General features: G+C 35.1%; 4 protein-coding genes across 4 annotated transcripts; 2 read left to right on the top strand and 2 right to left on the bottom strand.

Annotated features, from left to right (window-relative positions):
• The first annotated feature begins 2,554 nt into the window (after positions 1 to 2,554).
• Positions 2,555 to 5,146, top strand: LOC143544247 (putative glucose-6-phosphate 1-epimerase). The gene is made up of 9 exons (XM_077036389.1): positions 2,555 to 2,705; positions 2,881 to 3,038; positions 3,528 to 3,602; positions 3,780 to 3,827; positions 3,985 to 4,142; positions 4,232 to 4,363; positions 4,443 to 4,545; positions 4,618 to 4,717; positions 4,917 to 5,146. The coding sequence occupies exons 1-9, from the start codon at positions 2,555 to 2,557 to the stop codon at positions 5,144 to 5,146; spliced, it is 1,155 nt and encodes a 384-aa protein (XP_076892504.1).
• A 7,119-nt stretch (positions 5,147 to 12,265) lies between these two features.
• On the top strand, positions 12,266 to 14,564 carry LOC143544266 (uncharacterized). The gene is made up of 2 exons (XM_077036402.1): positions 12,266 to 12,394; positions 13,033 to 14,564. Exons 1-2 carry the CDS (start codon positions 12,281 to 12,283, stop codon positions 14,131 to 14,133), a joined length of 1,215 nt encoding a protein of 404 aa, XP_076892517.1. The 5' UTR covers positions 12,266 to 12,280; the 3' UTR covers positions 14,134 to 14,564.
• Positions 14,565 to 15,551: 987 nt separating this feature from the next.
• LOC143544292 (uncharacterized) lies at positions 15,552 to 20,194 on the bottom strand. Its single transcript, XM_077036427.1, has 15 exons — positions 19,965 to 20,194; positions 18,942 to 19,024; positions 18,752 to 18,851; positions 18,489 to 18,626; positions 18,308 to 18,412; positions 18,121 to 18,204; positions 17,933 to 18,048; positions 17,345 to 17,446; positions 17,149 to 17,265; positions 17,015 to 17,071; positions 16,448 to 16,514; positions 16,302 to 16,355; positions 16,094 to 16,168; positions 15,969 to 15,998; positions 15,552 to 15,880 (listed from the first exon to the last, which is right to left on the bottom strand). The coding sequence occupies exons 2-15, from the start codon at positions 18,983 to 18,985 to the stop codon at positions 15,740 to 15,742; spliced, it is 1,230 nt and encodes a 409-aa protein (XP_076892542.1). The 5' UTR covers positions 18,986 to 19,024; positions 19,965 to 20,194; the 3' UTR covers positions 15,552 to 15,739.
• A 1,820-nt stretch (positions 20,195 to 22,014) lies between these two features.
• Positions 22,015 to 26,905, bottom strand: LOC143544246 (GDSL esterase/lipase At3g26430-like). Its single transcript, XM_077036388.1, has 5 exons — positions 26,683 to 26,905; positions 24,179 to 24,388; positions 23,881 to 24,050; positions 22,904 to 23,174; positions 22,015 to 22,280 (listed from the first exon to the last, which is right to left on the bottom strand). Exons 1-5 carry the CDS (start codon positions 26,903 to 26,905, stop codon positions 22,015 to 22,017), a joined length of 1,140 nt encoding a protein of 379 aa, XP_076892503.1.
• Between the last annotated feature and the right edge of the window lie 394 nt (positions 26,906 to 27,299).

Here is a 27,299-nt window from a genome sequence, read left to right as displayed (position 1 = left end):
TTCTGGAGCATGTACACTTTCCATTTAGACTAGCCAGCTAACCCATACTTTCCAACACAAACAAGCAAATACAATCATCAAACATTTGGCACGTCACACTACTCCTTTTATTAGCATGCGTCGACCCAACAAGGTCAGAGGAACTGTTGCGCGGTTGATTGTTGTAACTTGTATCCTTCAAAACGTGCTACTACTCTCTGACCAAGTGACAAAGACAATGAACTCAACGTCACTCAATAGTTTTATCGACCATTACAAATTCTTAGTTTACAAAATAACGTCTCAAATATAATTTTTTTCGAACTATAAACTTTTATAAACAAACACCGCTAACCAAACATCAAGAACACCGACAACAAGCAACCTTCGCAACTCGGAGAGAAGCCTCAAAGAACAAAAAACAAATTACATGAAAACAAAATTACACCAATTCAACCCTATAATTTGACTTATTTTTGAACCAAAGAAAACCAATCGCCTTTATTTTCCCAATTATCTCTTCCACTTTGACCTTTTTACTCTCATATTGTCATTTCTCGCTTTTCAGATTCTCCAACAAGCAATAATAATAATAATAATCCCATAAAACCTTCTTTTCTAAATCTCCAAGGTTGAAGTTCTTCTGGAGCTCTAAAAGATCTCTAACCAAGAAACCAAGAATAGGGGAAACATTACACCACCGACTGACGTGCTTCCAAACAACTGCCACCACACCGCAGCCCGTGGTCCGTTGTCTCCCCCTCCACCTCACACAAGGCACACACATTATCCGAGACCATAATATTCCTTCATTCCAACTCCCATGGAGTAGGAATTCTATTCATCCACGCCCTCCAAATATGGATATAACACTTCGCCGGGCCCACTTACTTCACTTAAAAACGTCTCAAATATAATTTAACAAGCTTAATAATAATAATATGTTTGTATTATTATAAATCTAATCAAACATAATAATCTTGTGACTTAGACACATCATTTGGATAGAAAAACACACAACATCCAAAGCATATATAGGAATTTGGTTAAACATCTTTTGATTTAACATTTTGATAACTCATGAATATGGGTCCATTTCAATTGTTTAGGCTGAGGGGTGTGGGGCGCTAACCGGGGCGCTAGAGCCTCTCCGCTCGCGCCCCGGGGCGCTAACCCCACACCACCGGGGCGCGAGCGGGGCGCGAGCGGGGCGCGAGCGCGGAAATCCAGGCAGGCGTGAGGCTGGTCGCGGGAGAAGAGAGATAAAAGGTGTCTTGGAGTTCGAAAAAGAGCCGTTGAGGGGTGTGGAATTAATTAAAAAATATATATTAGCTGGAGCCCCTCCACACCAGGGCCAGGGGCTCCAACGGGGGCTCCAACACCCCCCTTATCCAGTTTCTCTCTCTGCCATACGTCATAATATTATTGGCTGGAGCCCCCTCTAGAGCCCCCATTAGAGCCCCCCACACCCCTTAGCCTTAGAAATCTAATCCAAGGGCGCTAAATTACTTGACGGCTTTGATTAAAGGTTTCCCACCGACCAATTAAACAAAATGAACGAATGAAGCAAAGCAGCCAAACAAACAAGATTCCCATTTGAAAAGAATGGACTCTCTTTCCATTTTTTTTAATTTGTATTTTTTTTAAATGTTTAATGTCTCTTTTTAGGAAAATTTGAAATAAATAATCTCAAATTTGGCCGAGAATAATCGCACTTTTAAAAATCACTACCAACGGTCCAACATTTCAACTATTTTTGTCTCAATGGTCCTTCGTTTAAAAGCACTTAGCGCCGTTATGTTTTTTTCCGAGTTTCAAACCAATGTTTTAGGACTTTTGATCGGAAGAATGATGCGTGTCAACTGATGTAAAACTTATCTCGAAACGATGCATCAAATAAATTGATTTTTATTAATTGGAAATTCAAACACCCGAATTGAAACACTGTTTCGTCGTTTGGATCACTGTTTCGAGATAAGTTTTACATCAATTGACTGGTATCCTTCTTCCGATCAAAATCCCTAAAACATCGGTTTGAAACTCGAAAAAAAACATAACGGTGTTAAGTGTTTTTTAACGGATGACCATTGAGACAAAAATAGTTGAAAGGTTGGACCGTTGGTAGTGATTTCTAAAGGTGAAATTATTATCGGCCAATACATAAAAGATGAGATTATTTATTTCCAATTTACCTTTTTTTATTATAAAAAGTATTCTTTAGTTTACGTTATTGGGGGAAGGTAACGTGCAAATTAAATTATGAGAATCAGGTAGTGCAATTATGTAATTACGTCGTAGTGTAAATACACTATACTGTAATTACACTACGTTTTATGTATAATTACAATACTTGATTCTTACAGTTAGCATATTAATTTAATTTGTATGCGATTCAAACGCTACAATACTGTTTAATATTTAAAAAAAAAAGAAGAAGAAAAATAATTAAAGTCACCGTTAGCTTACATGACACAATATTACGCGAAATGAATTCAACAAACAACCCCATCCCATAAAGAGAATGAATGAAGCAGCCAAACAAGATTCCTAATTGAAAAGAAGGCAAGCACCTACAATGGACTATCTTTCCTTCATTATTCTGCTAACTGTTACCTCATCTTTCATCTTTCTTGTTTATCCCCAAATGGGTATCATCACAAAAGCTCTTATTTCAATTGGGTGTCAATCAATTTCAATCAAGATCAAGAATTTTATAAGTAAAGGTACCAACTTTATCTTTCTTGGGTTTTTATAAATTGGAGTTTATGAGTTGTGAACATCTGGAGTGAATCTCTTAATAAAATCTTGATCAATTTTGAAATTTGGAAGTGTTAATTCCCAAGTTTGACTTTTAAGGTCAAAGTGGAGGGTTTTGATGTTGTTGTGTTTGAATGTTTGTGTAGCTGGAGTGGACAAAAGAGAACCCATTGGTGAAGAGAATAAGATTGTGGAGGTGGTTTGGTACATTTAATCAAATGGAAAGAAATGATTATGTGTTTAATGATTACAAAAGTTTGCCAAGAGTTTTGCTTTTTGAACCTGGTGGTTCTTCTGCAGAGGTATATTATGTTCCTGTATTTATGTTCCATTTTAGGGGGTGTTTGGTATTGAGTTTTGAAGTTATTATGCGACAACGAATAGTTAGAATCGGATAATCGACATCTCTAGGACATAGTGTTCCAATGGGCTTCTATTTGAAGGTGTGATAGATAATAAGAAGATATTTGAGTGTTTGGCAAGTTCTGATTGTTTAAGGATTCACAAGTGAAATGACCCTAAATAGTCAGATAAACACGCGCTTTCGATAGAAAATTGCTATATGTTTAGAGTATCTTCCGATGCATGCAATGAGTCATGGATTTAGGATGCTGCCAAGTCTGAAAATTTGACCAAAATTCAAAATTATGCCTAAATTACTGAATTTCTTGCATAAGTAGCTCGTTAATATCAGAAATCCTCTGTTTCAGAAGATTTAGGTTGAAAGAAATAAAAAGGACAAATTTTGAAATATTGGAGACCATTAAAAATTTGGGCCCTGATATCTGCAGGTGCTTCTTTATGGTGGGAAAGTGGTGTCATGGAAGAACAGTCAAGGCGAAGAATTGCTTTTTATGAGCAAAAAGGTCAGCATTTTGACCCGTTACACATACTACACACTAAACTATATCAGTACACATATCACATATATACGTGTTCTAAACTCTAATACATGAATATGCACATAAAATGTTCTTTTTTTTTTGTGATTTATAACTTTGTACCCAATTTTTTTAACAAATGAATTATGTCATGCTTCATAGGCTTTCGGAAGATCGCCTAAAGGAGGGATATCGCTTTGCTTTCCACAGGTACATGACATCAAAACACCATATTTAGTCAGCTTATTATTTATAAAATTTAAAAACATGGATAAAAAATGTTGACCGGTCTACCAACCCTACCCGTTTGCCACCCTTAATTTTCCATTTTTTTTTGTGTTATCATATTTTTTTCTAATCCTTGCAGTTAGGTAGTATGGCGATAACAAAGGACATTTGTTCATCAAAGAACCATGCAAAGTCTTTAGATAACATCCCCTTGCGTTTATCACCAACCGGGAACCCATCTTCTGTGGATCTAACCTTAAAAACATCACCAAATAATTTGAACACGTGGCCACGTAGGTAATAACATGCCCGCTAAAATATATGTTTTACTTTTATCCATTTTAATCATTGAACTTGAATATTGGGATGCTTATACTGTTATGCAGCTTTGAATTGCGCCTTCGTTTTTCTTTGGGTCCCGACAAGATGACCATAGCGTCTCGTATCAAGAATACCGATACCACATCCTTCCAGTTCACATTTTCTTTACAAAATCACTTTTTAGTATCCGATATAAGGTTGGTTTAGTGAAATTTAATTAAAGTTTTGAACTTTAATAGTTTTTATCGCGTATGTGACTTGGGCTTGTGTTTTTAGTGAAGTGAGAGTAGAAGGGTTAGAAACGCTTGATTTTCTTGATAATATGCAGCAGGGGAAGCGGTTCACAGAGCAACCGGATGCCATCACCTTTGACGGAGAGGTCAATGTTTACATAAATATTTATATATAATTGTGATTAATTTATTTTTGTTAATATGGTGTTCTTTGATAGGTCGATCGGGTTTATACAAGAACACCAGTTAATATAGCCATTATAGACCATCAGAAGAAGAGGACGATTGTGATCCGTAACGAAGGCCTCCCGGATGCTGGTATTCTCTAAAAATAATATAAAACTATATTTCCAATTTTGTTTTTCGAATCTTTAACTTCGAGAGTCATGTGAAAATGCATATTAATCAGGGGTGACAATTTCTGACATGACACGAAAATAATCAGGCTTTGTGTTGACTGATCCAACTTGCTCAATATATTTGTATTCCTTAATATCTTGATTATTATAAATCGCAGAGTTGTGGACTCCATGGGATAATGCATCGAAAGCAACGGTTTCCGGGTTTGCAGACAAAGATTACAAGACAATGTTATCAGTAGCTTCCGGTGTTCTTGAAAGCCCGATAAGTTTAAAACCGTTAGAAGAATGGAAAGGATATCAAGAGCTTTCGATAATCTCTTCAAGTTATTGTAGTGGTCAGTTGGATGCTAAAACTGTAGCATTTTATGCCAAATCATCAAAGTAGTATGCATCAAGTAGGTGATTAGTATTTGTATAATTGTTGATGTTCTTAATAAACTGCACCATGTGTTACAAATAATGTGCATGTATTTCAGTTAGTTGCATATAAATGTTTTTGTATTATTATTCATTTATCATAAGATGATTTATCAGAAAAAGAATTGCGTGCTGATTTGAGATGGTTTATGGAGGTGTAAATGAGGTGAACTACTTGAGACGGCTCACTAAAAGCTCAATCAAGTTGAACGTAAACAAGCGTACTATTTATAGAAATATGATAGATTTTAATATAAATAAATAATGTAATATTACATATTATGGCATATAAAGCTATAAATACATTAAACATATTTATATTTGTAACAAAATATAAATACGTAAAGAGTTAATAAATAATTAACGGGCCGAGCTCAAACTTGTAAACTTTCTTACGGTGAATTGAAATTTTGGTTGTAGAGCTAAAAAAGTCGAGCTCGAGCTCTATTAAACAGATAGTAGCGGGCTAAAGCTCTCTTCACGTTAGCCAAATCACGCTCGCCAAACCAATTCTCGGTGAAGTGAGGCGCCAAAAGGGCAGGTTGCCACCTTTGTGTTAAGTGTGTTAATGGGCAAGGGGCATAAAGGTGGGGTGGGGTCACAACGTTAATCTAACAAATCGTATTTACACTCACATCTTATATATTAGGCTGAGGGGTGTGGGGCGCTAACCGGGGCGCTAGAGCCCCTCCGCTCGCGCCTCGGGGCGCTAACCCCACACCACCGGGGCGCGAGCGCGGAAATCCAGGCAGGCGTGAGCCTGGTCGCGGGAGAAGAGAGAGAAAATGGACGTTGGGAATGGAGAAATAGCCGTTGGGACCCGGTTAAATTAAAAAAAAAATATTTTTTACCTAAATAATACCCCATTTCATCTATAAAATACCCCATTTCACCCATATCAATCACCACAACTTCAAAATAAAACCCAAAATCAACCCATCTTCCCAACTTTTTTTTTAAAAATAATGTCGTCGTACTCGTCTGATTCCGACTCCTCCGAAGAGGATGATTTGCTTCTTCATATAGGGGGAGTTTTGACCGCAACCGTGGTCGATCTCTTGCAAAATCAAGCCCATCAACCTCGACTCCCGAGGTTTTTTTAATAATACGTTGTTTGAATATATTTATAAAAAAATAAAAAAAAAATCGCTGTAGCCCCTCCACACCAGGGCCAGGGGCTCCAGCGGGGGCTCCAACACACCCCTTATCCAGTTTCTCTCTCTGCCACACGTCATAATATTATTGGCTGGAGCCCCCACTGGAGCCCCCATTAGAGCCCCCCACACCCCTTAGCCTTAAAAATATCAAATAATAATTGTGTTGGTTAAATAATTACACGTTTTTTCAGGACGGTCATACATGTCGAACACAACACGGTAAGACACAACACAATAAAATACGATGACCTGTGATACTAAACACGAACACGACACGATAACTAATCGTGTCATTTTTTTCCAAAAACGAAAACGAACCTTTTTAGTAACAGGATAACCTGTTAATGGACCTGTTTAAAGACACAATGAATAATGCATGTGTAATGAAACAAAAAAATTTAAAATGATCATAAAAGTCTTAATTAATATATAATCCATGACATATTTGAAACAAAATACCATAAATTAATAACATACTTGAAGCAAAAAACCACAAATCTATAACATACTTGAAACAAAAAACCATAGAAGAAAATCATAACATCCATTAAAAATGTAATACCCGGTTTTGATGGGCATGAGTGAAATGTTGTATGTAAATATGACTTTAGGAGTATATATAAATTTATTTTATAAATTAAAAATATACACAGGTTACTAACAAGTTAACAAGTCTTTAACCTGTTAAGACACGAATTTAAACATGTCTTAAACAGGTTGACCTGTTTAAGACACGAAATCTGTTAAGCTCAAACCCAAACCTGTTAAAACCTATGTCGTGTCGTGTCGTGTCGTGTTAACAGGTCCGTGTCATAAATTGACAGCCCTACGTTTTTTAGTGAAATGTTAGTGAGTGTATAGCTGGTCGTTCCATTAACGTACCTTCATAATCTTATCATTTATTAGGGGTGTTCACGGTTTGATTTTTACGGGTTTTATGTCAAACCAAAACCAAACCGTTAGTAACGATTATTAATTATTTAAAACCAAAACCAACCCGTTGAAAATTACAACCAAACCATTATTACATGCCTTATAATGGTTATCCAAGATGTTTAAGAAAAGTTCTCGTAACACTTTATTGTTACAAGGTACACTATACAAAATAATTATGTTTTTGTCATGTTTTGTTTTAGTTTCAGCTTTAACTAAAAAAGATTCTCCTTTGAGAGTTAAACGTTGTTGGGCTATAATTTATTGGTTTATTATATATATATTTTGGGCTAAACTATGTAAACCGGAATCAAGGGTTTTGGTGGGCTTTGTATGTATTTGGGCTTAGATTAGTATAACTATATAAATGATGTATGTAGTTTATGTTAGAGTTGTTCGTTAGTTGGTCGATCACCGTGTAAGTTTTGTTAAAGGGTTTAAGCACCCAGCGTAATATATACGTGTGTTTTGAAGCAAGATTAATCGTGTTTATTGTGATTACTTTGTTTGTTATTAAATCTGTTCTTTGTTAGATTCCGCCTATCAATAATTCATTGAAAGATCCTCCCACGGGACTTACAAACCTACAACAGATTCCTGTATACTTTCCTTTTACAATGTACGACCAATGTATGTTTTGGCCGGGTTCTCTTTTACTTTTAACGTTTATTAAAGGAAAAGGTTTTAAACTGTTGCTATTTTACACCATTGTTATACCTATATATCATCAACTTATTTCCTGAAAGCCTCCACCAAATACACTTCATTGTCTCAACTATCAAGTATCAAGGATACTTTGGAAAGATGAACATATTATTTCCTGACATAATTCGTTGGCTAAATCGATCGAAACAAAAAAGTTGGCTTCAACTGGAATCGATTGCTGTCAAAGCCAAAGGAGAAGATGGTATTAGGAGAATCGATTCTAGTACACTTTTAGTGTTTGGTTACAATTAAACCATCATGACAATGATGGCTAGTTCGTGCAGACTTTTGAGTCGAATACTATTTTATCAAATATCGTTTTTCTTGTATACTGATAATTTGATATTGTTTTATATGAACGAAAAAGAAGTATGAAACCTTCAAAATAATAATAAAAAATTATATCATCTAATCGAGTAATTAATTAACTTCAGTTAGGTTTTTTTTATTACAAGTTTGTCTTAAAAAAAAACAATAAAATAAGAGTTAAGCTTCCTACTTGAATCGTAAAATATTCTTTCATTGATTTTTTTAGAACGACGAGTTTCTTATATTTAGGCTACCGCACTCTTGAAATTTGGAGAGCCCCGATGCTCCATTCTGGCAAGACTATTTAGGGGTGTTAATCGGGTCAATCCGATCGGGTTTCGGGTTAATCGAGTCGGGTTAGTCGGGTTGTGAAAAAAATTAATCTAACCCGCGACCCGACCCTATTAAGGTTGGGTTTGTCGGGTTCGGGTTAATCGGGTTTCGGGTTATTCGGGTCGGGTTAATCGGGTTGTTATATATTTTTAAGTTGATTTTTGTGTTGGTAACCAGTAGACTACAATATTTATCTTATTATTGCATATAGGACTGTAGACAAACCAAACGATTAGGGATGTTCATGGTTCGATACTTCGGTTTGAAACCGTTTAAACCGATCATTTGTTTAGTTTCATGGTCGGGCTTTCTTATTAACTTTCGGTTGGTCGGTTTCAAAAATTTCAAACCGTAAAGAACGGTTTGGTTTACGGTTTTAAAATTTTCAAACCGTATAACCAGATCAGACCGTAAGATGAATATACTTTATTTATATATATATTATACTACATGTAGTTAGTTATTTATATTTTGTGTTAGGCGTAATAAAAGTAAAACTTGGCTATGACTATTAACTTGCTTAAACTGTACTACTATAATGAGACGTATTTATGGTATTAAAACTTTCAATTCTATTTGTTATTTCATTTCAGATTAAAATTGAAGCTGAGTTGTTGCATATCTATTATCAGTAGATCTAGTTGATTATTGTTAATTTTTAAGAACCTTACACATGTTCACCTTATACAACACCTCAAAACTTGAGCAGATCCTTTGTAGCATGATGGTATGCAATAAAGGAATTTTCGTAACTAATATAATTTGTTTCGTACCTTTTTTTATATATATACCCAAACCGTGAAACCAAAGGTTAGTAACGGTTCAGTTTGGTTTGGTTTCCTATCTTAACGGTTCAGTTTTTGTTTTTTATTAACGTTTGGCTTACGATTTGTCCTAAAAACCGTTAAAACCGGACCGTGAACACCCTTACAAACGATCACGTACAAGGGCATGTTTGTCTTCGTTCATTTAACTTTAAACGAACACGAACACTTAATCGAACAAATATTTGTGTTCATGTTCATTCGTTTAAAAAATGAACATGTTCATGTTCGTTTATATTCATTCATTTAAAATCTAAATGAACAGTTCATGAAACATAAACGAACGTAAATGAACATATATGTACATGCGTAAATGAACACAAACAAACATAAACGAACACAAATGAACATACTTAAATGAACACAAACAAACACCACTAATCGGGTTATTCGGGTTAACCCGAATTTTTTTCCAAAAACGAACCCGAAACCCCGACCCTATTAACAATTCAGGTTATTCGGGTCAACCCGAATAACCCGATTAATACTTTTTGACCATGTTTAACCCGACCCTAATAAGCTTATTAGGGTTCGGGTCGGGTTAATCGGGTTTGGGTATTTTGAACACCCCTAAGACTATGTTGTCTGTTGTGTCACCATAAGAGCAGAACTCTCTGGCCCCCAATGCTCATTATGGCCAGACTATGTTGTCTGTTGTGCCACCACAAGAGCAGAACTCTCTGGCGTAATACACGATGGGACGAAAACCCGGCTGGGCTTGGGATTCGAACTGACAACCTTTGTACAATGCCTAGCTCAAATCCTTCATTGCCAATATTCATCTAAATATTGCCAATATCCATCCAAATATGACATAAGCGGGATTTGAACTTGAGTCTCCACTGGAGAACCTAAGCCTCTTACCACTAGGCCACAAGCGGGATATTCTTTCATTGATTCTAATCCAAGATAATATTTTCTCATAATAAATTCAAATTTTTAAATTTGTTAACCAATTAAAACTTTCTATCATATGCAAGTAAGACCAATCATGATATCTTTTGGAATATAAATCAATATTCGTATAACTTAAATATAAAATAGGAAAAAAAATTAAAGACATATTGGATTTGGTAAAGCATGAAATCTTTATTCATATGATGCAATACAACTCTCTTAAATAAAGATTTACCCTTTATTTTTCTTCCTTAATATTCTATAAATTATGAATATTAAAATGGATAAAATTATACGCCCCTCTCATGTTCATAAGATTCTTCATTTCCTTTTATTTTATTCATAAATACACGAAAATAGTGGAATATTCCATAGTTTTTTATTATATCTAAGTAAGTTCAATCATTAATCTTTTAAAATATAAAGTAATATCCATATCTTTTAAAGCTAACATATATCCTTTTTAATAAAAAGATCTTGTAATTGAAAGTGAATTAACACAAACATTTCATCCTTGTTCTTTAGACTTGTTATTGATTATTGAAGATGGAAGATAAAAAGCTATTATATTTTAATATTAAGTTTGGATTATCATAAATACAGTGAAATGTTTCATTTTTGCAAGAGATTAATATATCTTTTCCTTTGAATTTAGATTATTATAATGATTAAAACACGCAAAAAGTGAGACAAAATAAGTAAACTACACCTATCGTTTTGTGGTACGTAAAGATTTCACTTTTCTTTTGCTGGATTTGAGAAATTAAGGATATTGTCCCTACCGCTTGTGAAGTCATCATGAGGGTGGGTTGAGTGGGTTTCTTAAGGGTAACCATGTAATTCGCATTTACGTATAGATAAAATACATTATTGACGGTATCTTTATTTTTTATAAACTATCAACAAAAATAATATATTAAAAACTCTAACAAGACGCTAGAAGCCACCAAACATAAACACCAAAACACGTTACATGAACCATTACAGTCCACCAAAAAAAAAAAAACAAATACACGAGCGTCTATTATCTCTACACCAATCGTCCCATGAGAGCCCATTTCTTTTAGATCTATTTTTGATCCAAAGAAACCCAGACGTTTTTATCTCTTCTAACATGCTACGGATCTGCACCAAAACACCCTCGTGTACCAAAGAGTTACGTTTCTTCCAAATACACCATACCGTAATCAAACACACCGCGTGAAACACTACGTAGTTTCTCAAATCTAGAAAGTTGGAATTTGACACGCCATTTACTCAAAACAAAAAAGGAAAAAAACCAAAACCAAAAATAATTCAATTCCAAAGCTTCCAAACCTTAAAAATATATACAAACAAATACAATATTTGTATACAAGAAAAACAGCTTACACACACATATATATATATATACATATATATAGAGAGAGAGAGAGTTGAAGAACACCAAAACACGTTACATGAACCATTATAGGCCACACCCAAAAACACAAAAACACTAGCGTCTATTATAGACGAAAACTACACCAATCTTCCCATGAGAGCCCATTTCTTTTAGATCTATTTTTTATTCAAAAAAACCCAAATGCTTTTATCTTTTCTCTTCTAACATGCTACGAATCTGCACCAAAACACCCTCGTGTACCAAAGAGTTACGTTTCTTTCAAATACACCATACCGTAATCAAACACACCACGTGAAACACTACCAAGTTTCTCCAATCTAGAAAGTTGGAATTTGACACGTCATTTCATCAAAACAAAAAAAGCAAAAAATCAAAGCCAAAAATAATTCAATTCCAAAGCTTCCAAACCTTAAAAATATATACAAACAAATAAGGATTTGTATACAAGAAAAACAGCTTCCACACACACAAAAACAGCTTCCACACACACAGAGACACGCATATATACATACAGAGAGAGAGAGAGAGAGAAAACTTGAATTGGATTTGATCTGGTTAAAATGTGGATGATGAATATATCAAAATTATCAAAGATTGTTGATAAGTTTTATCAATTGGCAGAAGGTGGTGGATCTCGTTCTTGTTCTAAGAAGTCTGACGATATTTGCGATCAGGTAAATTATTAAAAATAAAAAATAAAAACCCTTTTTGATATTGTTTTTGTTAGAACTGAAACTGACCCAGTTCGATTAACAGGTTGGTGGTTAAAATTAGGGTTTTGTATGTTCTAATTTTGTAGAAATTAGGGTTCTTTATGCTCAAGATTGTTGAAATTAGGGTTCTTTATGCTCTAATTTGTTCGAAATTGGTCTAAATTAGGGTTCTGTATGCTCTAATTTAGTCAAAATTAGGGTTCTTGGTGCTTTAATTTGGTTGAAATTAAGGTTCTCTATGCTCAACTTTGGGCGAAATTAGGGTTCTTTGTGCTCTAATTTGGACGAAATTAGTGATCTTTATGTTCTAATTTGGTTGGTCAAAATTAGGGATTTTTATGTCTTAATTTGGTTGAAGTTAGGGTTCTATATGCCCTAATTTTGTTGGAATTAGGGTTCTTTGTGCTCTAATTTGGTTGAATATAAGGTTGTTTATGCTCTAATTTTGGTTGAAATTAAGGTTCTTTATGCTCTAATTTGGTTGAAATTAGGGTTCTATAAGCAACGTATTTACCTTTATTAAGTGTTGTTGAAGAATATATAAATTTAAGAGCAAATTACAGTCATTTTGTAAATCAGATTATACAATTGGTTTGCAGGATTCAGGAAAATGCTCAACAATGTCAAGAATTCGTTACGTGCTTCGCGGGCTCGATTTAAAGACACTCTTTTTCCTTACCTTTTTGGTCCCAACCGTTATCCTCGGATTATACATTCATGGGCAAAAAGTCTCATACTTTCTTCGCCCGTTATGGGAGTCACCACCAAAACCGTTTGAAGAAATCCCGCATTATTATCACGAAAACGTGTCAATGCAGAATCTTTGCAAGCTTCACGGTTGGGGGACCCGCGAGTTTCCAAGGCGTGTTTTTGATGCTATTTTGTTTAGCAATGAAGTTGACCTTTTAACAATAAGATGGCATGAATTGTACCCTTATGTTTCCGAGTTTGTACTTCTTGAATCAAACTCAACTTTCACGGGGTTACCGAAGCCTTTGGTCTTTGAAAGTCAACGCGAGAAGTTCAAATTCGTGGAGCCGAGGTTGACTTATGGTAAGATTCCTGGAAAATTCCGGAAAGGGGAGAATCACCCGTTTGTTGAAGAAGCGTATCAAAGACTCGCGTTGGATTATCTTTTAAAGAAAGCCGGGATTCTTGATGATGATTTGTTAATCATGTCGGATATTGATGAGATACCGAGTAGGCACACGATTAATCTTTTAAGATGGTGTGATGACATACCCCTGATTCTTCATCTTCAGTTAAAGAATTATTTATATTCTTTTGAGTTTTTTCTTGATAATAATAGTTGGAGGGCTTCGGTTCATAGATATCAATCGGGAAAGACGCGGTACGCGCATTACCGCCAGTCGGATGTCCTATTGGCGGATGCAGGGTGGCATTGTAGCTTTTGCTTCCGCCACATCAGCGAATTTATTTTCAAGATGAAAGCTTATAGCCATTATGATAGAGTGAGATTTAACAAGTTCTTGAACCCGAAAAGGGTACAAAAGGTAATTTGCAAAGGCGCGGATTTGTTTGATATGTTACCCGAAGAATACACGTTTAAGGAAATTATCGCGAAGATGGGGCCCATCCCGCATTCATATTCGGCTGTTCATCTTCCGGTTCATCTTATACAAAACGCAGACGGGTACAGGTTTCTTTTACCAGGAAACTGTATTAGAGAAAGTGAATAAAATGCTAAAATCAATATCAAGAATCAAGAATCAAGAATGTTCTTTTTGGTGTAAAGTTTGGATCTTTGAGGTTTCCATACAAAACCCGTATCGGGTTTGACCAAAAGATAGTTGACCCAACCCGACCCAACCCGGGTTTCCATCTCGCGGTATCTGGGGCGATAGTGTACATAATCTTTTTGAGTTTCTTCTAATCAGGATACACGGTTTTCAAGATTTTTATCATCTATCTGGTGTTAGGAAGTTTTGAATCTTGACACAATTTGATTTTAAATATATGTTAATTCAAATTATGTTACATAATTAACTCATGATTTACTTTACTTAGGGTTTGTCTATTGATGATATCTTTGTAGAGGGTGGAAATTGTTTTTATATAATGTCAACCGTTTCTCTGTATACAGCTGTGAATATTAATAAGAAAACATTGGAACTTCAGAAGATAGAATAGAATGATTGTTGTGATGAAGAAGAATCTGATGCCTTTGAGGACAAAGATTCTTGTTTGAGGTTGACATGTTATACAGCTTGCTAAATTTGTTGCTAAACAAATATGAAATTGACAGCAAGGAATGTTATGTGCACCCTCACCCTTGCATCAAGATTTTTTTCTTTTTCTTTTTCTTTTTTCATGGTGAAACAATTTGTTTTTATTCTAATTTAAAAACTTTATATTTTTTAAATGGCCAACAGATAATTGCCTAGATACTCCGTCAGCAGGCCCAACCCAACCGTACAGAGCCCTTGAACGCCTCCAAGTTATCTCCAGTTCAGAGAAAACCTAATCGTCCGAATACCCACTTGTGGTAAACCTTAACGCCCTTAGAATTGAACCGTAAATCACAAAAATCCTAGTCTTTCTTCATTGAGTCACTCATGCCCTCCTCAAAGTGTTGTATGTGGAATTGAACCCGGGCCTCGAAGTTCCGACAAGGCTACAACTACACCATAGCGGAAAGGACAATTTAAAAAAATTATAAAACATTAGGGAGCATGTAAATTCTAATTAAAGGTGAAATTTAAAATTTTGTTTTAAATTAAATATGTAAATCATGATAACTAAATTAAACAAATTACATCATAAAAACAAGTTATTTTGTTTTTCTTTAATGTAGGCACCTCACTTTATATGCATTATGGTTTACACAATTGATTTTAAATAGATAAACTGCATAAGATGGTTATATACATAACATTCTTAACTTTTAGTATCTTCCTTAACATTCAAACGAATACGTGCACGTAAAATACTGAAATTCACTCATAGCAAGCTATAGATGGATCTACGGCTCTAAAAGGGTAAGATGGAGACAAACATTTCCGATGATGCTTTCAGTAAAACTTAAGGCTATAAAGATCTTTTACTTGACGCTTAAAAATCCACTAATAACATTGGACTAAAGACTAATTGCTCTTGGTCTAATTTAATTAAGATGATTACAATAGACGAAAATACGAACCTAGTAAATTACCTATTTACCCTTAAGAGAAGGTTTACCATGTTGTCATCAAACCGATAAACTTTGTATAAAGTAAAAACTTGCCTCTAAAAAACCATATACTACGTGATCTATAGAAATAAAACATATTAATACTCTCTAAAACGCTATTGAATTCTATCGGGTGTCACCCAATTCGCTTCATGACCCTCCGTAGATCCAATGCCAACCGACTTGTAATAATCCTTTTCTGCTTTTGATACACGATCTTGAAACATTTTCCACTCGTTTTTGCACCTCTCTCTCACCTGTCAACAAAAAGATTTGACCACCAAAAAGTCAACGTTTTTACAAATCGACGCGTGTTTGTTATAGAAAAAGATATCCATGGCATACCCCTGGAGTTTGTCCATTCTCTTCATTGCCCTATAAACAAAAATAAAAATTTAAAAAAATTAGAGCATGATAGTAACACCCTCGAAAAAAACTTACAAGGGCAATTTGGTAAATATGCTTATTACCTGGTTTCCGATCGAAGGTATGCCTTGATGAACAATCCATTGTGCATCTACAACTCCAATTCTTTCATATGCAGGCTATATTATTGGAAATGAAAATCTTATTAGTTATTAACATCTTGAGGTTCTTAAAAGACAAGCAACAATAAAAAGAATAAAAATGCCACCTTTAACATAATTTTTGATAAAAGATGACATGAAAATGGTTTACCTCGATACATTTTCGTAGGGCAAAGTCAAGACCCCATCCATGAACCAAATCGTTCTACATTTATAACCAATAAAAGCATTAAATTGTTGAAATAAAAAGGAAACTTTTTAAATAATTTAATCACAATATATGACAACATGCATTACCTGAATTAAATGCCACACACAACGCCAAGCGTCTCGAGAAAATACAGGGGCCATAATCTCCACAAATCTGTACCCATAACCGGCAATTAGTAAAGTCAAAAGTGTTAGCTAATACTCCAAGATTTCAAGGTCAATTTATTCTTCCTTTGACATTTAGTTCAGCTTTCACATGCGAAACACTTGTATAAAACTAAAGCCATGGTCAGATGTTGTAACGTTTAGTAAAGATTGGACCATGGGAAGATATAAGACAACCATACATGTGTCAAAAATGGCGTGTTGTGTGACGAGTCAAAATATGTCATTTTAACAAGGATCAACATATGCGTATGACCTTGAAATTACTCTCACTTCTTTGACTAAAATGATCAAGGAAGCTACAGGCATATTGATACGCTTCGTGTGACTTTTAAACCATTTGACCTTGTTGACCTTTTTCTAAATCTTTACTGTAAATGGGTTAATTGTCACCTCTAATCTCAAATTCCATTTTAGCCCGTTTGACTCCGAATCCAAAAAGTCAAAACATGTAAGATAAAATTATATATGATATTAATTTGTTCATACGCTGCGCATGGAGGCAGATGTTGATCATTGCACCAACCCGGCTTCTCCTCGGCTTCCCTAACAAATAGTAAGAAATGAAAAAAGATTCAGATACATTTTTAACGTGTAAGCAAATGGTCAAAGTGTTGACTTACTTATGAACTTCAAGATCTTCTTTTCTCATGGTCATCTGCCATGTCATACCCTTACTACTTGGATCCAAACCAGGCTGTGATATCTCCAATTTGTGCTTCCTCACAAGTTTAATGTATCTGAAACATAAACAGTCAGAATACATGAAAAAGTCAAAGTAAAAGAGTTGACTAAACGAAAAGGTTTGTAGACACGCACTCTTCAGCATCAAAATTCTCAACTCCTAGATCTTCGTCCCATATGAATATGTACTCGTAGGGCGCAATAATGTCAGGATGCAGAAATCTTTTTGCATACCACCTTTGAAAAGAATAGTCAAATATACGGCAAAGATACCATAGGAATAGGGCCGTAAACAAGGTGAACTGAGCTGACCCGGCTGGGATTGTTTATCTTAATGAGCTGAAATGTCGAGCTTGAGCTCAGCTCGTAAAATGGCTTGTAGAGCCAGCTTTCATTTTTTAAATATGTTATTATATATTTTTACACATAATGATATACATATTAAAAGAAAAAAAGTACTGTTTTTTACATAAACATAATGCATAAATTATAAACGCTAAATTTTATAAAGTATATATATTAAAATTTCGGTAACAAGCAAACAAGCCAAGCTTACTTTGGCTTGAGCTTGGCTCAGTTTGTAAACGAGCCGGCTTGGCTCATTTAGAAACGAGCTGATTTCAAGCAAGCTTTTTTTCGAGCGAGCCACGAGCTGTAAGGTTTTTGAACAGTCCTAACCGTAATCTACAAATAAAAAGCTATAAAGTGATTTGGTTTCTTTACCATTTTGTTTGCCTAGGAACACTTATGTGAATAGCTCGCTTTGACCATTCAAATTCATCCCATTCGGTTGTTCGGCCATCATAATGGAACAAAAGGATTGTAAAGTTGTCTGAAAACTGTAGAATCAACACAATTAGAGGCGGAGACAAAGGCGACAGAGTGACCAGTGATAAAGATAAAAGGCTTACCTTTTTGACTGTTTGGTCAATGTTCTCTTTCTGATTATAACCAACAGTGAATGTTGCAAGATACTTTGGTTTGAATGTTAGGTCCTGCAAAAAGGAAATTAGATGTTTAAAAAGTTTAACGAGTCTCCAAGAAAGTCAAAGTAAAACAGCAAGTTTGACTTTTGACTATAGATATGCATTTGCTGACCTCGCTAGGTCTTCCGTATAATTTTCTAGGATAAAAGTCTGATTCAGAAGCAATTATAGCCGGAGGTAATCTTTCGGCACCACGAGGGTTAGTTGAGACATAAATCTGCATAAAATTGATGAATTATTAGTAGACTTCATCTTATAGGTTATAAATTTATATTAAGTTAACAATTATTTACCTCTGAAGGATCATCAAGTTTTTGAGCTTCGGTTGAGACGTTGTCCCTCGTGACAGATATCACATTTAATATTGTTTGTGTAGATTGGCCCGAATATTTGTCACCAAGGAATGTATCAATTGAAGGTACAAGTTTGAACTATCAAAATTGAACCATGAAATCAATGGCATTAACATAATGATTGAATGAAAGTTAAACTATGAGTACTCGAACCATCAAAAGTAAGATGCATACTTTTATAGGATATATGTTGAAATGTGTACCTTTGATGGTGCAAAAGGAGGATAAGACACTCCAATGTAGAAGCCAAAAACAACACCGACTGTGATCGTTACAATAGCCCTCATAGATTCGTTTGGTTTTCTAAAAATTGCATCAAGAACATAGAAAGAACACATGATCATCTTTAACATGAACTGAAAGAACGAAAGGGGGGGGGGGGGAGAAACAAACCTGCGAATAGAGCTTCCTCTTCTTTTATATTCTTCAATTTTCATGGTAACAGGGCAAACTAAACTCCAAAATCCACTTGCATCCTACGGTAAAACCCAAGCTTTTAATCAAGAAATGACAAAAGGACGGCTCATATCAGCATAAAACAAGATTTGTGTATATAACTAAATAACACTCAAGAAACTGCTTTGACTGAAGATTTTCAACTCATACAATAAATCAACAACAAAAAGACAGTTAACAGTACTCGTAGGATCAACTTTGAGAATCAGATAAAAAAATTTACAACTTCCATTATTATTACTTTTGTATGGTTGCTTGATCTGGTTCTTTTAGTTACATTTTATGATATCTGAATTATATACGCTATACTACAAAAGAAAAAAGAAAAAAAAAGAGTTCTTCGATTCGGGGTCTCAGTGGAAGCAGCCTCTCTATCCCTCGGGATAGGGGTAAGGTTTGCCCATCACACCGCCCCTAGACTCTACTAATAGCTCTGCTATGAGTGGAATTATACCGGGTACGTCTGTTGTTGCCGGGATGAATAGAGTTTGGAACAAAGTTAATCACTTTTTCGCTGCAATTCTCTCATGTAAACACCATGAACTCAAGAACAAAGAATACAAAAACCTAACTGCAATCTTGGACTGAGTTCTTTGATCAAATTTCTCACCCAAAAAAAAAAAAAAAAACTTTAAGATGGCCACAAGACAAATACGTGATCACCCCTTAATTTCACCAAGGCCAACTCAAATACAATTTGCATATAAATATCAAAATGTTCCCCAAAACCGAAAAATTGCTAGAATTAAAAACCCCTCAAACCAAAAACCCTAAATGATTCAACCAAAACTAATCAACCACAAATACAAAAACACATCACAAACCCTAATTCCTGGATCAAACCCCCTAAAAAAGTCAATTTGCTACATTCAATTCAAATAACCACCCCCCAAAAACCTTCCCCGCACAAATTACATCAAGAAACACACAAAAGCAATCAACTTTATCATCAAAGAGTACCTGAAAAGTGGTTTTGAAGACAAACCCACAAATATTTAGAAGAATCCAAGGTGGGTTTAAGAGCTTTAATCTTAAAGATTCTTGAATCAAAAGGGTGTCTGAAAAATGTGATCTTGGGGGAGTATTAATATAAAGATAGATATTGTGGGTGTCAATGATCCTGGGTTTTAAGTGAAGAACCTGGGTGCAGCCTTGGTGGTGGTGAATGATTTCAAGTTGCTAATAATAATAATAATAATTATTATTATTATTATTTTTATTATTAATATTAATGATAAAGACAGTATGGTGTTTTTCCACACACTCTAGTATATGGATGCAATAATTTAGATGACTTGTTAATCAAAATCTATTTGTCGTTAAGATATTTGCAAGTTATTCGGCCTTCCGATCTAACTTTCTTTGTGGATCAGCTTGTTAGATTATGATTTTGTCAAATTAAAATGTATGGGACCTTCATTATATCTCTCTACTTGTTAGACTGGGCCGCATTCCGGACAATAAATGCATGGAACACCACCCCCTCAGTCATAAGGGAGGCGACAAGGGGGAGAGGGGTGGGTTTTTGTCACCTAGTTGTGTTTGTTGGTTTATTATTATTATTATAATAGTATGTGTGTAATACACACATATATATATATATATGATGTGATGGGGCTACAACACCACTACACCCCTAAAACGTCCCTCTGCTGATGTGGCGTCACGTGTCAAAAATCGCTCCATTTTGTAGCCCTCAACCACATATAACCTCGATAAAATTAATATGTCCAGTCCAACTTGGGACCGGTGCAACATTTGACCACAATCGATAAGATAATAAGATAACTTTTTTGAAATCTTAATGTATGTATATTGGTGCCAACAAAACTATAAAATAATAATTACTAAAAGATTTCAAAATTTAAAATTGTCTAGTAAAGATGAATCGATAGTGACTTATTTTTTTGTTGCACTTCAAATCTATATTGAGTACATCTGTAAATCTTCTCATTGCACTAAAGAGTCAGGACATTGTCTCTTTGTATTGCAACAAAATTATGAAAAGTTGTTGCAGCTTGCAATGCTTCTTTTCAAATGATCGGTTCTAAAGCTGTTGAATTATCCTCAACTTAGTCATCGATTGGATTTTGAATGGCACCCACAACAATTTGTTCAATACGTTGGACAACTACAAAAGGTAATACGTAAAACCTTTTAAATTATTAATTTATCGATATAATAATATCTCGCTAAATTAATAAAATATCTTGGTCCCAACATTATAATTTATAGAGGTTATACTATATTGCATACTCATTGCATGGCACTATCAGGGCCATTCGATATGGAGTATTAGAATGAATGAAGAAATGAAATGAATAAAATAAATGAAATTGATCATTACTATTCTATTCTTTTGATTGGTTACCATGTAATTAGGAACTAAGTGGATCACTACTATTTTGAAAAGTTCAATTGTTATTCACACTCTGGTCAGACTGTGTTATCTTAATCGAACACACACTAGCTTCAAAGTTTGGCTTGGCATTCTCTTAAAAAACCATACCGCCGAGTGCCATTTGAAAATCGTTCATAAACATGGGTGCTGAATAGGCATATTAAATGAATCTTTCAAGAGTGACAGATGTCATACACCTTGTGTCTTCATTTTGTCACACAAACATAGACCCCATGTGATATGTCCAAAAATAAAATTTGACTATCTTTGCAAGATTTTAATCATTGAAAGATGGAAAAAATGGATTCCTAATTACAATAAACAATCTCAAGTTTTATCCTCACAACTCTTTGGATTGATATTAGCACAAAGTTAGTGGTACATGAGTTTCAACATGGATCAAATGCAGTATCAGATAGTAAAATATAAGGCATGTCCAACATCATATGTTTCATTTAAAAGAGATCTTATCATTATCAGGGAAGAAACACTTATTTGTAAGAAACAAATGCAAATCATAACCGAAACCGCACAATTTGTGGTTACCCGGTTAATTGGTTCGGCTTAGTTAAGTTTTGTTGGTCCAAAACATTCAACTTACAAAAATTATTAACTCTTATGTATGTGACAAGCCATTTTTAACGGAACAGGTGGATCCGAGAATGCCCCGTCAGCAATCTGACTGTACATCCATCTGTTAGCAGCCTCGGTGAAGTGGATCCCGTCCCAGCTGATCCGTGATGACGGATCTTTGCAGGAATTTGCAATCAAGATTTCTTTACCTTTAACCATTTCTGTGGTCCCACACCTCCTTGCATTGTTGAAGTTGTACTTTCCTCCATGCCCGCAACACACCAAGAACGGATCACCGAATCCTTAAAACAGAGTTGACATGTTTGGCCCGTTTAGTTTTGAACTTATTGATTTGGGTTATGTTTTTATTCTAATAGGACAAATGGGTTGAAAGTCATTCAAAGTGTATTAAAACGTTTTATTATAACATACGGAAAATTACCATGACCCGTTTTGAGGTTAACCAGGCCCGTTCTGATATGTAATAAAAACTATAGCCACTCGCAGGCTACCTGATATTGGCTCGCTAAAAGCTCAAATCAAGCTAGGCTCAAGCTTAAAGCTTGTTTAATAAGCGAACTAGGGCCTAAGCTTCACTTATCGACTTCAAGCTGGCCCTAAAAAAGCCTATTATTTATATAACTTTTATTTAATATAATAAATATATATTTTTATAATAGCTATTATGTATAAAACTTTGACAAAAAATGACTAAACATCAATACATATTATGTTATACATAAAAATTATTACTACAGCATGCATATAAAATAATATAAATGTATATAAGTTAATTGATAAATAACAAATGAGCCGAACTTGAGCTTTAGAATAGAGCTCGAGCTCGAAACAAACCGAGCTTGAGCCTGGATGGGCTCGGGGTTGGCTCAGTCCATTTACACCCTTAGTTTAAGCAAAGACTTACCGAGCTTTTTTGCTTGCGCGATAAGTGAATATTTAACCGAATAGATATCCACATAGGTGATGGCGGCCAAATGAAGCTCCTTTCGGAGTTGTATTACAGCTTCCTTGAGTTTCTTGTTGAAATACTGTGAAACACCGTTAAACGGGCCGGCACAACCATGTGGATCCACCTGTGCTGCAGTGATCGGGCGCGTATCCATGATATAAGGCAAACAACCAACTGGCCCTGTGTTGTGTATCCAAAATGCTCTGCCACCTAGAGCAAACACATTCTGTTTACACATTGTGGCACAACAACACATTAACTGATCTTAGATACAGAATAGTCATAATCAAATAATTAACAAAATAGACAGCAGAATATAATATTTACGGGTGTTCACGGTGCAGTTTTGACGAAAATTCTAGGCTGAACTGCTAACTATGGTTTTGAAAAACAATAAACAAAACCAGTCCACTGTATGGGTACGTAGGACCAGCCAGTTTTACCGCTTTGACGGTTTAACATTCGGTTTTTGCTGTTTGAACCATTTTTTTTTAAATCTTAAAATCATTAGTTTGTATTAAAATTTTAAAATAATAATAATAATAATAATAATAATGCTTTATATAGTGATTACATATACATAACAACATATTTTAAAAGTATAAATAATAAAGGTTAGAATGCAGTTTCCAAGTCTCAAACCGAACAGTTAAACCATCAAACCAAGAAAAACAAACCGTCTGAATCTCAAGCTGGCCGACTTGCTTCAGTTTGGACAGTAACACCTTTGGTTTCTACAAGTTGACTTAATCAACTGTTTACTTTTTTGAAAAATAAATTGTAGTGAGATGAATGTATAAATGCCTCAAATTAGATTACAAGAAGTAACATATAATATAGGTCATGTTACTAAATATTTGAGTCCTAACATTCAAATTAATTTCTTTTATTGTAATTTAAACACAAATCCAAACGGAAAACTTGTCTCTCACCTTGATGACAGTCGTAAACTGCGATATAACGTCAGGAACATATAACTTTACTTGCTCAGTAGTCATATTAAGCTTGTAACCAGCGGTGAGATCGTTCTGGCCTATATCAAATGTGTACAATGCGCTAGAAAACTTGAACTTTTCTGGTAACAGGCTCTTAAAAACGTCTCCTGCGCCATGGTCATGCCACATTTTTAACGTGTGATGTACATAATATGATATAAGTGACGTGTCGCGTTTTTAATATTCACCAGTCTTAAATAACCCTATATCAAGGCAATATTAAGATATTAAGTACCTTTTTCACGGATTATTTGTGATCTTTTCAAGAAATCGGAGAATTCAGCGTACTGAACGTCTAAGGAAATCGGGCTATACCCGCTTTGGAAAATGGTAGTGTTTTGACGCCGGATTGTGGATCCTGATGTTGCATAATTGGCTCCATGGCTAAAATTTGTACCTATTGAGTCCAGAAACGGACTAAGATAAGGTAATCCTAAACCTTCAGCTGAAATTATAAATAACAAAACATTTAATAAAATTGTTATGAGAAATAATTATCCCTGATTCACTTTCTAGGTGTGGTGAGTAGCAGGTTTACCGTCTAAACCAACTTGGCCTGATTGGCCAGTTTGAGACCCAAACGGTTGGTTTAACGGTTCGGTCTAGTTTGAAACTAGGAACCTATATATATACATTTTTCATTTTTGATTTATCCTTATGCATATTATTAAATCATAACGGAAAATGGTTATAATAATTCAAACTATTATTTATTGATCCATAATAACTTATCATCGCAAATGACCAATGACACTGTTAACTTTCATTATGTTGTCAAGGAAAATCTCACTCTAACAAAGAAGTAACTCCGCCTACATCTAAGATTCATTTATGTTGTTCCAAAACAACTTACTATATTCTAATTTTATTAGAAAAAAAAATGTCATGTTTTTATGAGCAGAATATCAGGAAAATAAAAGTAAAAACTGTCACGCTGTCCTTATGATTATAAAAATACAATTTGTTTTATACTAAAAGTTAAACTAATCGTTGACTGAGGTTGTTGAAAAAGGTCTCCTTTAAATAATGTTATATTATTTTACGGAGAAAATAAAAATAAAGGTTAACCACCTAACCCAAACAAAAATGGTGAAATTAAGGACCAGGTTTTGGGGTGTAAACGAGTCGAGCTTGAGCTTGACTCATGAGCCGTTTTTCAAGCTCACGCTCTACTCGTTTATGATTTATTAATTAACTTTTGGTTCTCTCGCGCCTGAAGCTGTGGAGTTACTTACCCGTGTTAGACGGGTCATGCATAGTAATTTTATGACTCCAAGATCAGCAAATTTAGTTTTTAAAAGATTGGGTTTTACGATTCAAAAAGGGGTGGCGGCGCAGCTTGTTGCCCGCTTGCCTTCTGTTTCGATGTAATTTAATTTTTAAAAATCCGTTATTAATTTATATATGTTATGAATTATTATCATGTATTTCAAGAAAACCTTTAAACGAGCCTAATTTTACTGGCCAAATATTTGAAGATCCAGATGCTTGATTTGTGTTGAAACGCTTGGGTTTGTTGGCTCGTCCCCGACTTCATCAGGCACGGCCTCTGCGGAAAAGAAGGCATGCATGCCTAGTCATGCTTGCACGACGAAAGCTGTTGCCGCTTGGTCTAAGGAGGACGAAACCAACAGACCCTGATCATAAGCGGACCGACTGGCTAGCCTTCGGACGCCACACGGAGTCTTAGAATATAATTCCATGACACTAAGCTCACTAAGCTCGGATCGAGCTTGTGGAGTACCTAAAACGAGCCAAAAGTCCGACCCGAGCTCGTCCGTGCAATATGAAATCAGTTCAAAGTACATTAAACTAGGTAAAACTATAAAATTAAACAGCTTCCCATACAAGGCTAGAGTTCAAGTTCAATAACCAAACAAGTTTTATTTATGGCTCAAGCTCGGCTGTTTCGCGCATTTTATCAATCCAAGCTCGCGTAGCTCACGACCGGCTTGGCTCGTTTCCACCTAAGTTGCCGTTCCAATAATCAATCAATCAATCATGCCCAGTAAAATCCCACCGACAGCAAAGCTATAAGTAGGGTCTGGGGAGGGTGGGATGTAGGCACACCGTACCTCTATCCAAAGGAATAAAGAGGTGGCTTCCAGAGAGACCCTCGGCTCTAAGAACATGTGTATGAAGCAAAATAAAGGAAATCAAAGTTTAACAGTTATATAAAAACTACTACTAATTATAATAATATTAATAATAAGATCACAGTTTAACAGCTATAAAAAAAGCTAATAATAATTATAATAATAATAATAATATATGTAAGGGAAATACCATTATGGTATGTGACCTAAATAAGTTAAGTCTAAGCCCTAAGGTATTCAATTCTCTCTAAAAATCCTTAACTTTAATTCTACTTCTCCACGAATTCCTATCCTCAACCATGTCCTCGGAGAGGTTTAGGTCTATCAAATCATGCCTAATCCTCTCATCCCAAGTCAATTTCGGTCGTCCTCTACCCCTCCTCCCCTCTATAGTAATGTTTTCTACGGATCTAACAGGATTCATCGTCTGTCTTCTCTTTACATGTCCAAACCATCTCAATCTCCACTCTCTTATCTTGTCTGCTATGTTCGCCACCCCTAATCTCTCGCGAAACACAACGTTTCTTATTCGGTCCAGTCTTGTGTGCCCACACATCCCACGTAGCATTCTCTAGTCTTGTGTGCCGTTCCAATAATAATAATAATAATAATAATAATAATAATAATAATAATAATAATGTACCTATGAAATCGATAAGAAGACGGCCATCACTGTGGCGGCCGGCCGGAGAATGAAAGAAGGTATCGCCGTTAGGCGGAGGAAACTGTCCGAACACCGCCGATAAACCGCCGGTATCGGAATTTGAATCACCGAAGTTAAATACAGCCGGAAAGTTGCAGTCCGGTAAAGATAATATCGAAATTGGTAGTAATAATAATAACAATAACATGCAAACTGAAAGCATTTTCAGGCAGTGAGATCTTATGAGTTATAAGCCGTTGAGAAAGATAGTCGCTGTTTAAAGACAGGACAGTGGAGGTTCATATTATATCATGTTAAAAGAGTTTTTATATTTTAGAGGGTTATTCGATGTGAAAAGTAGTGAATTTCCTGTATATTTGAAAAGTTACTGTTCATCCTTTATAATTTTTTAATATATTTTGAAAGTGGTTGTGAGTGAATGAAAGAGAAAAAAAGTAATGATAAAAGGTATAAAAAGTATTATTTAATTGAAATGGAGAGAGAAAATAAAGTGAGTTTTAGTGTAATTTTTTATTTGGAGATAGGGAGTGGGATGCGAATGCTCTAGGAGCATTCCCAACCCATTCCTTAAAATTATGTGAGGAGGGTTTGTAAAT

Source organism: Bidens hawaiensis, unplaced genomic scaffold (genome assembly GCF_021521415.1).
Source record: "Bidens hawaiensis isolate Kalapana, Puna unplaced genomic scaffold, B.hawaiensis_p1.1 tig00013505_1, whole genome shotgun sequence".
NCBI lineage: Eukaryota > Viridiplantae > Streptophyta > Magnoliopsida > Asterales > Asteraceae > Bidens > Bidens hawaiensis.
This window is presented reverse-complemented; position numbering and strand designations above follow the sequence as displayed.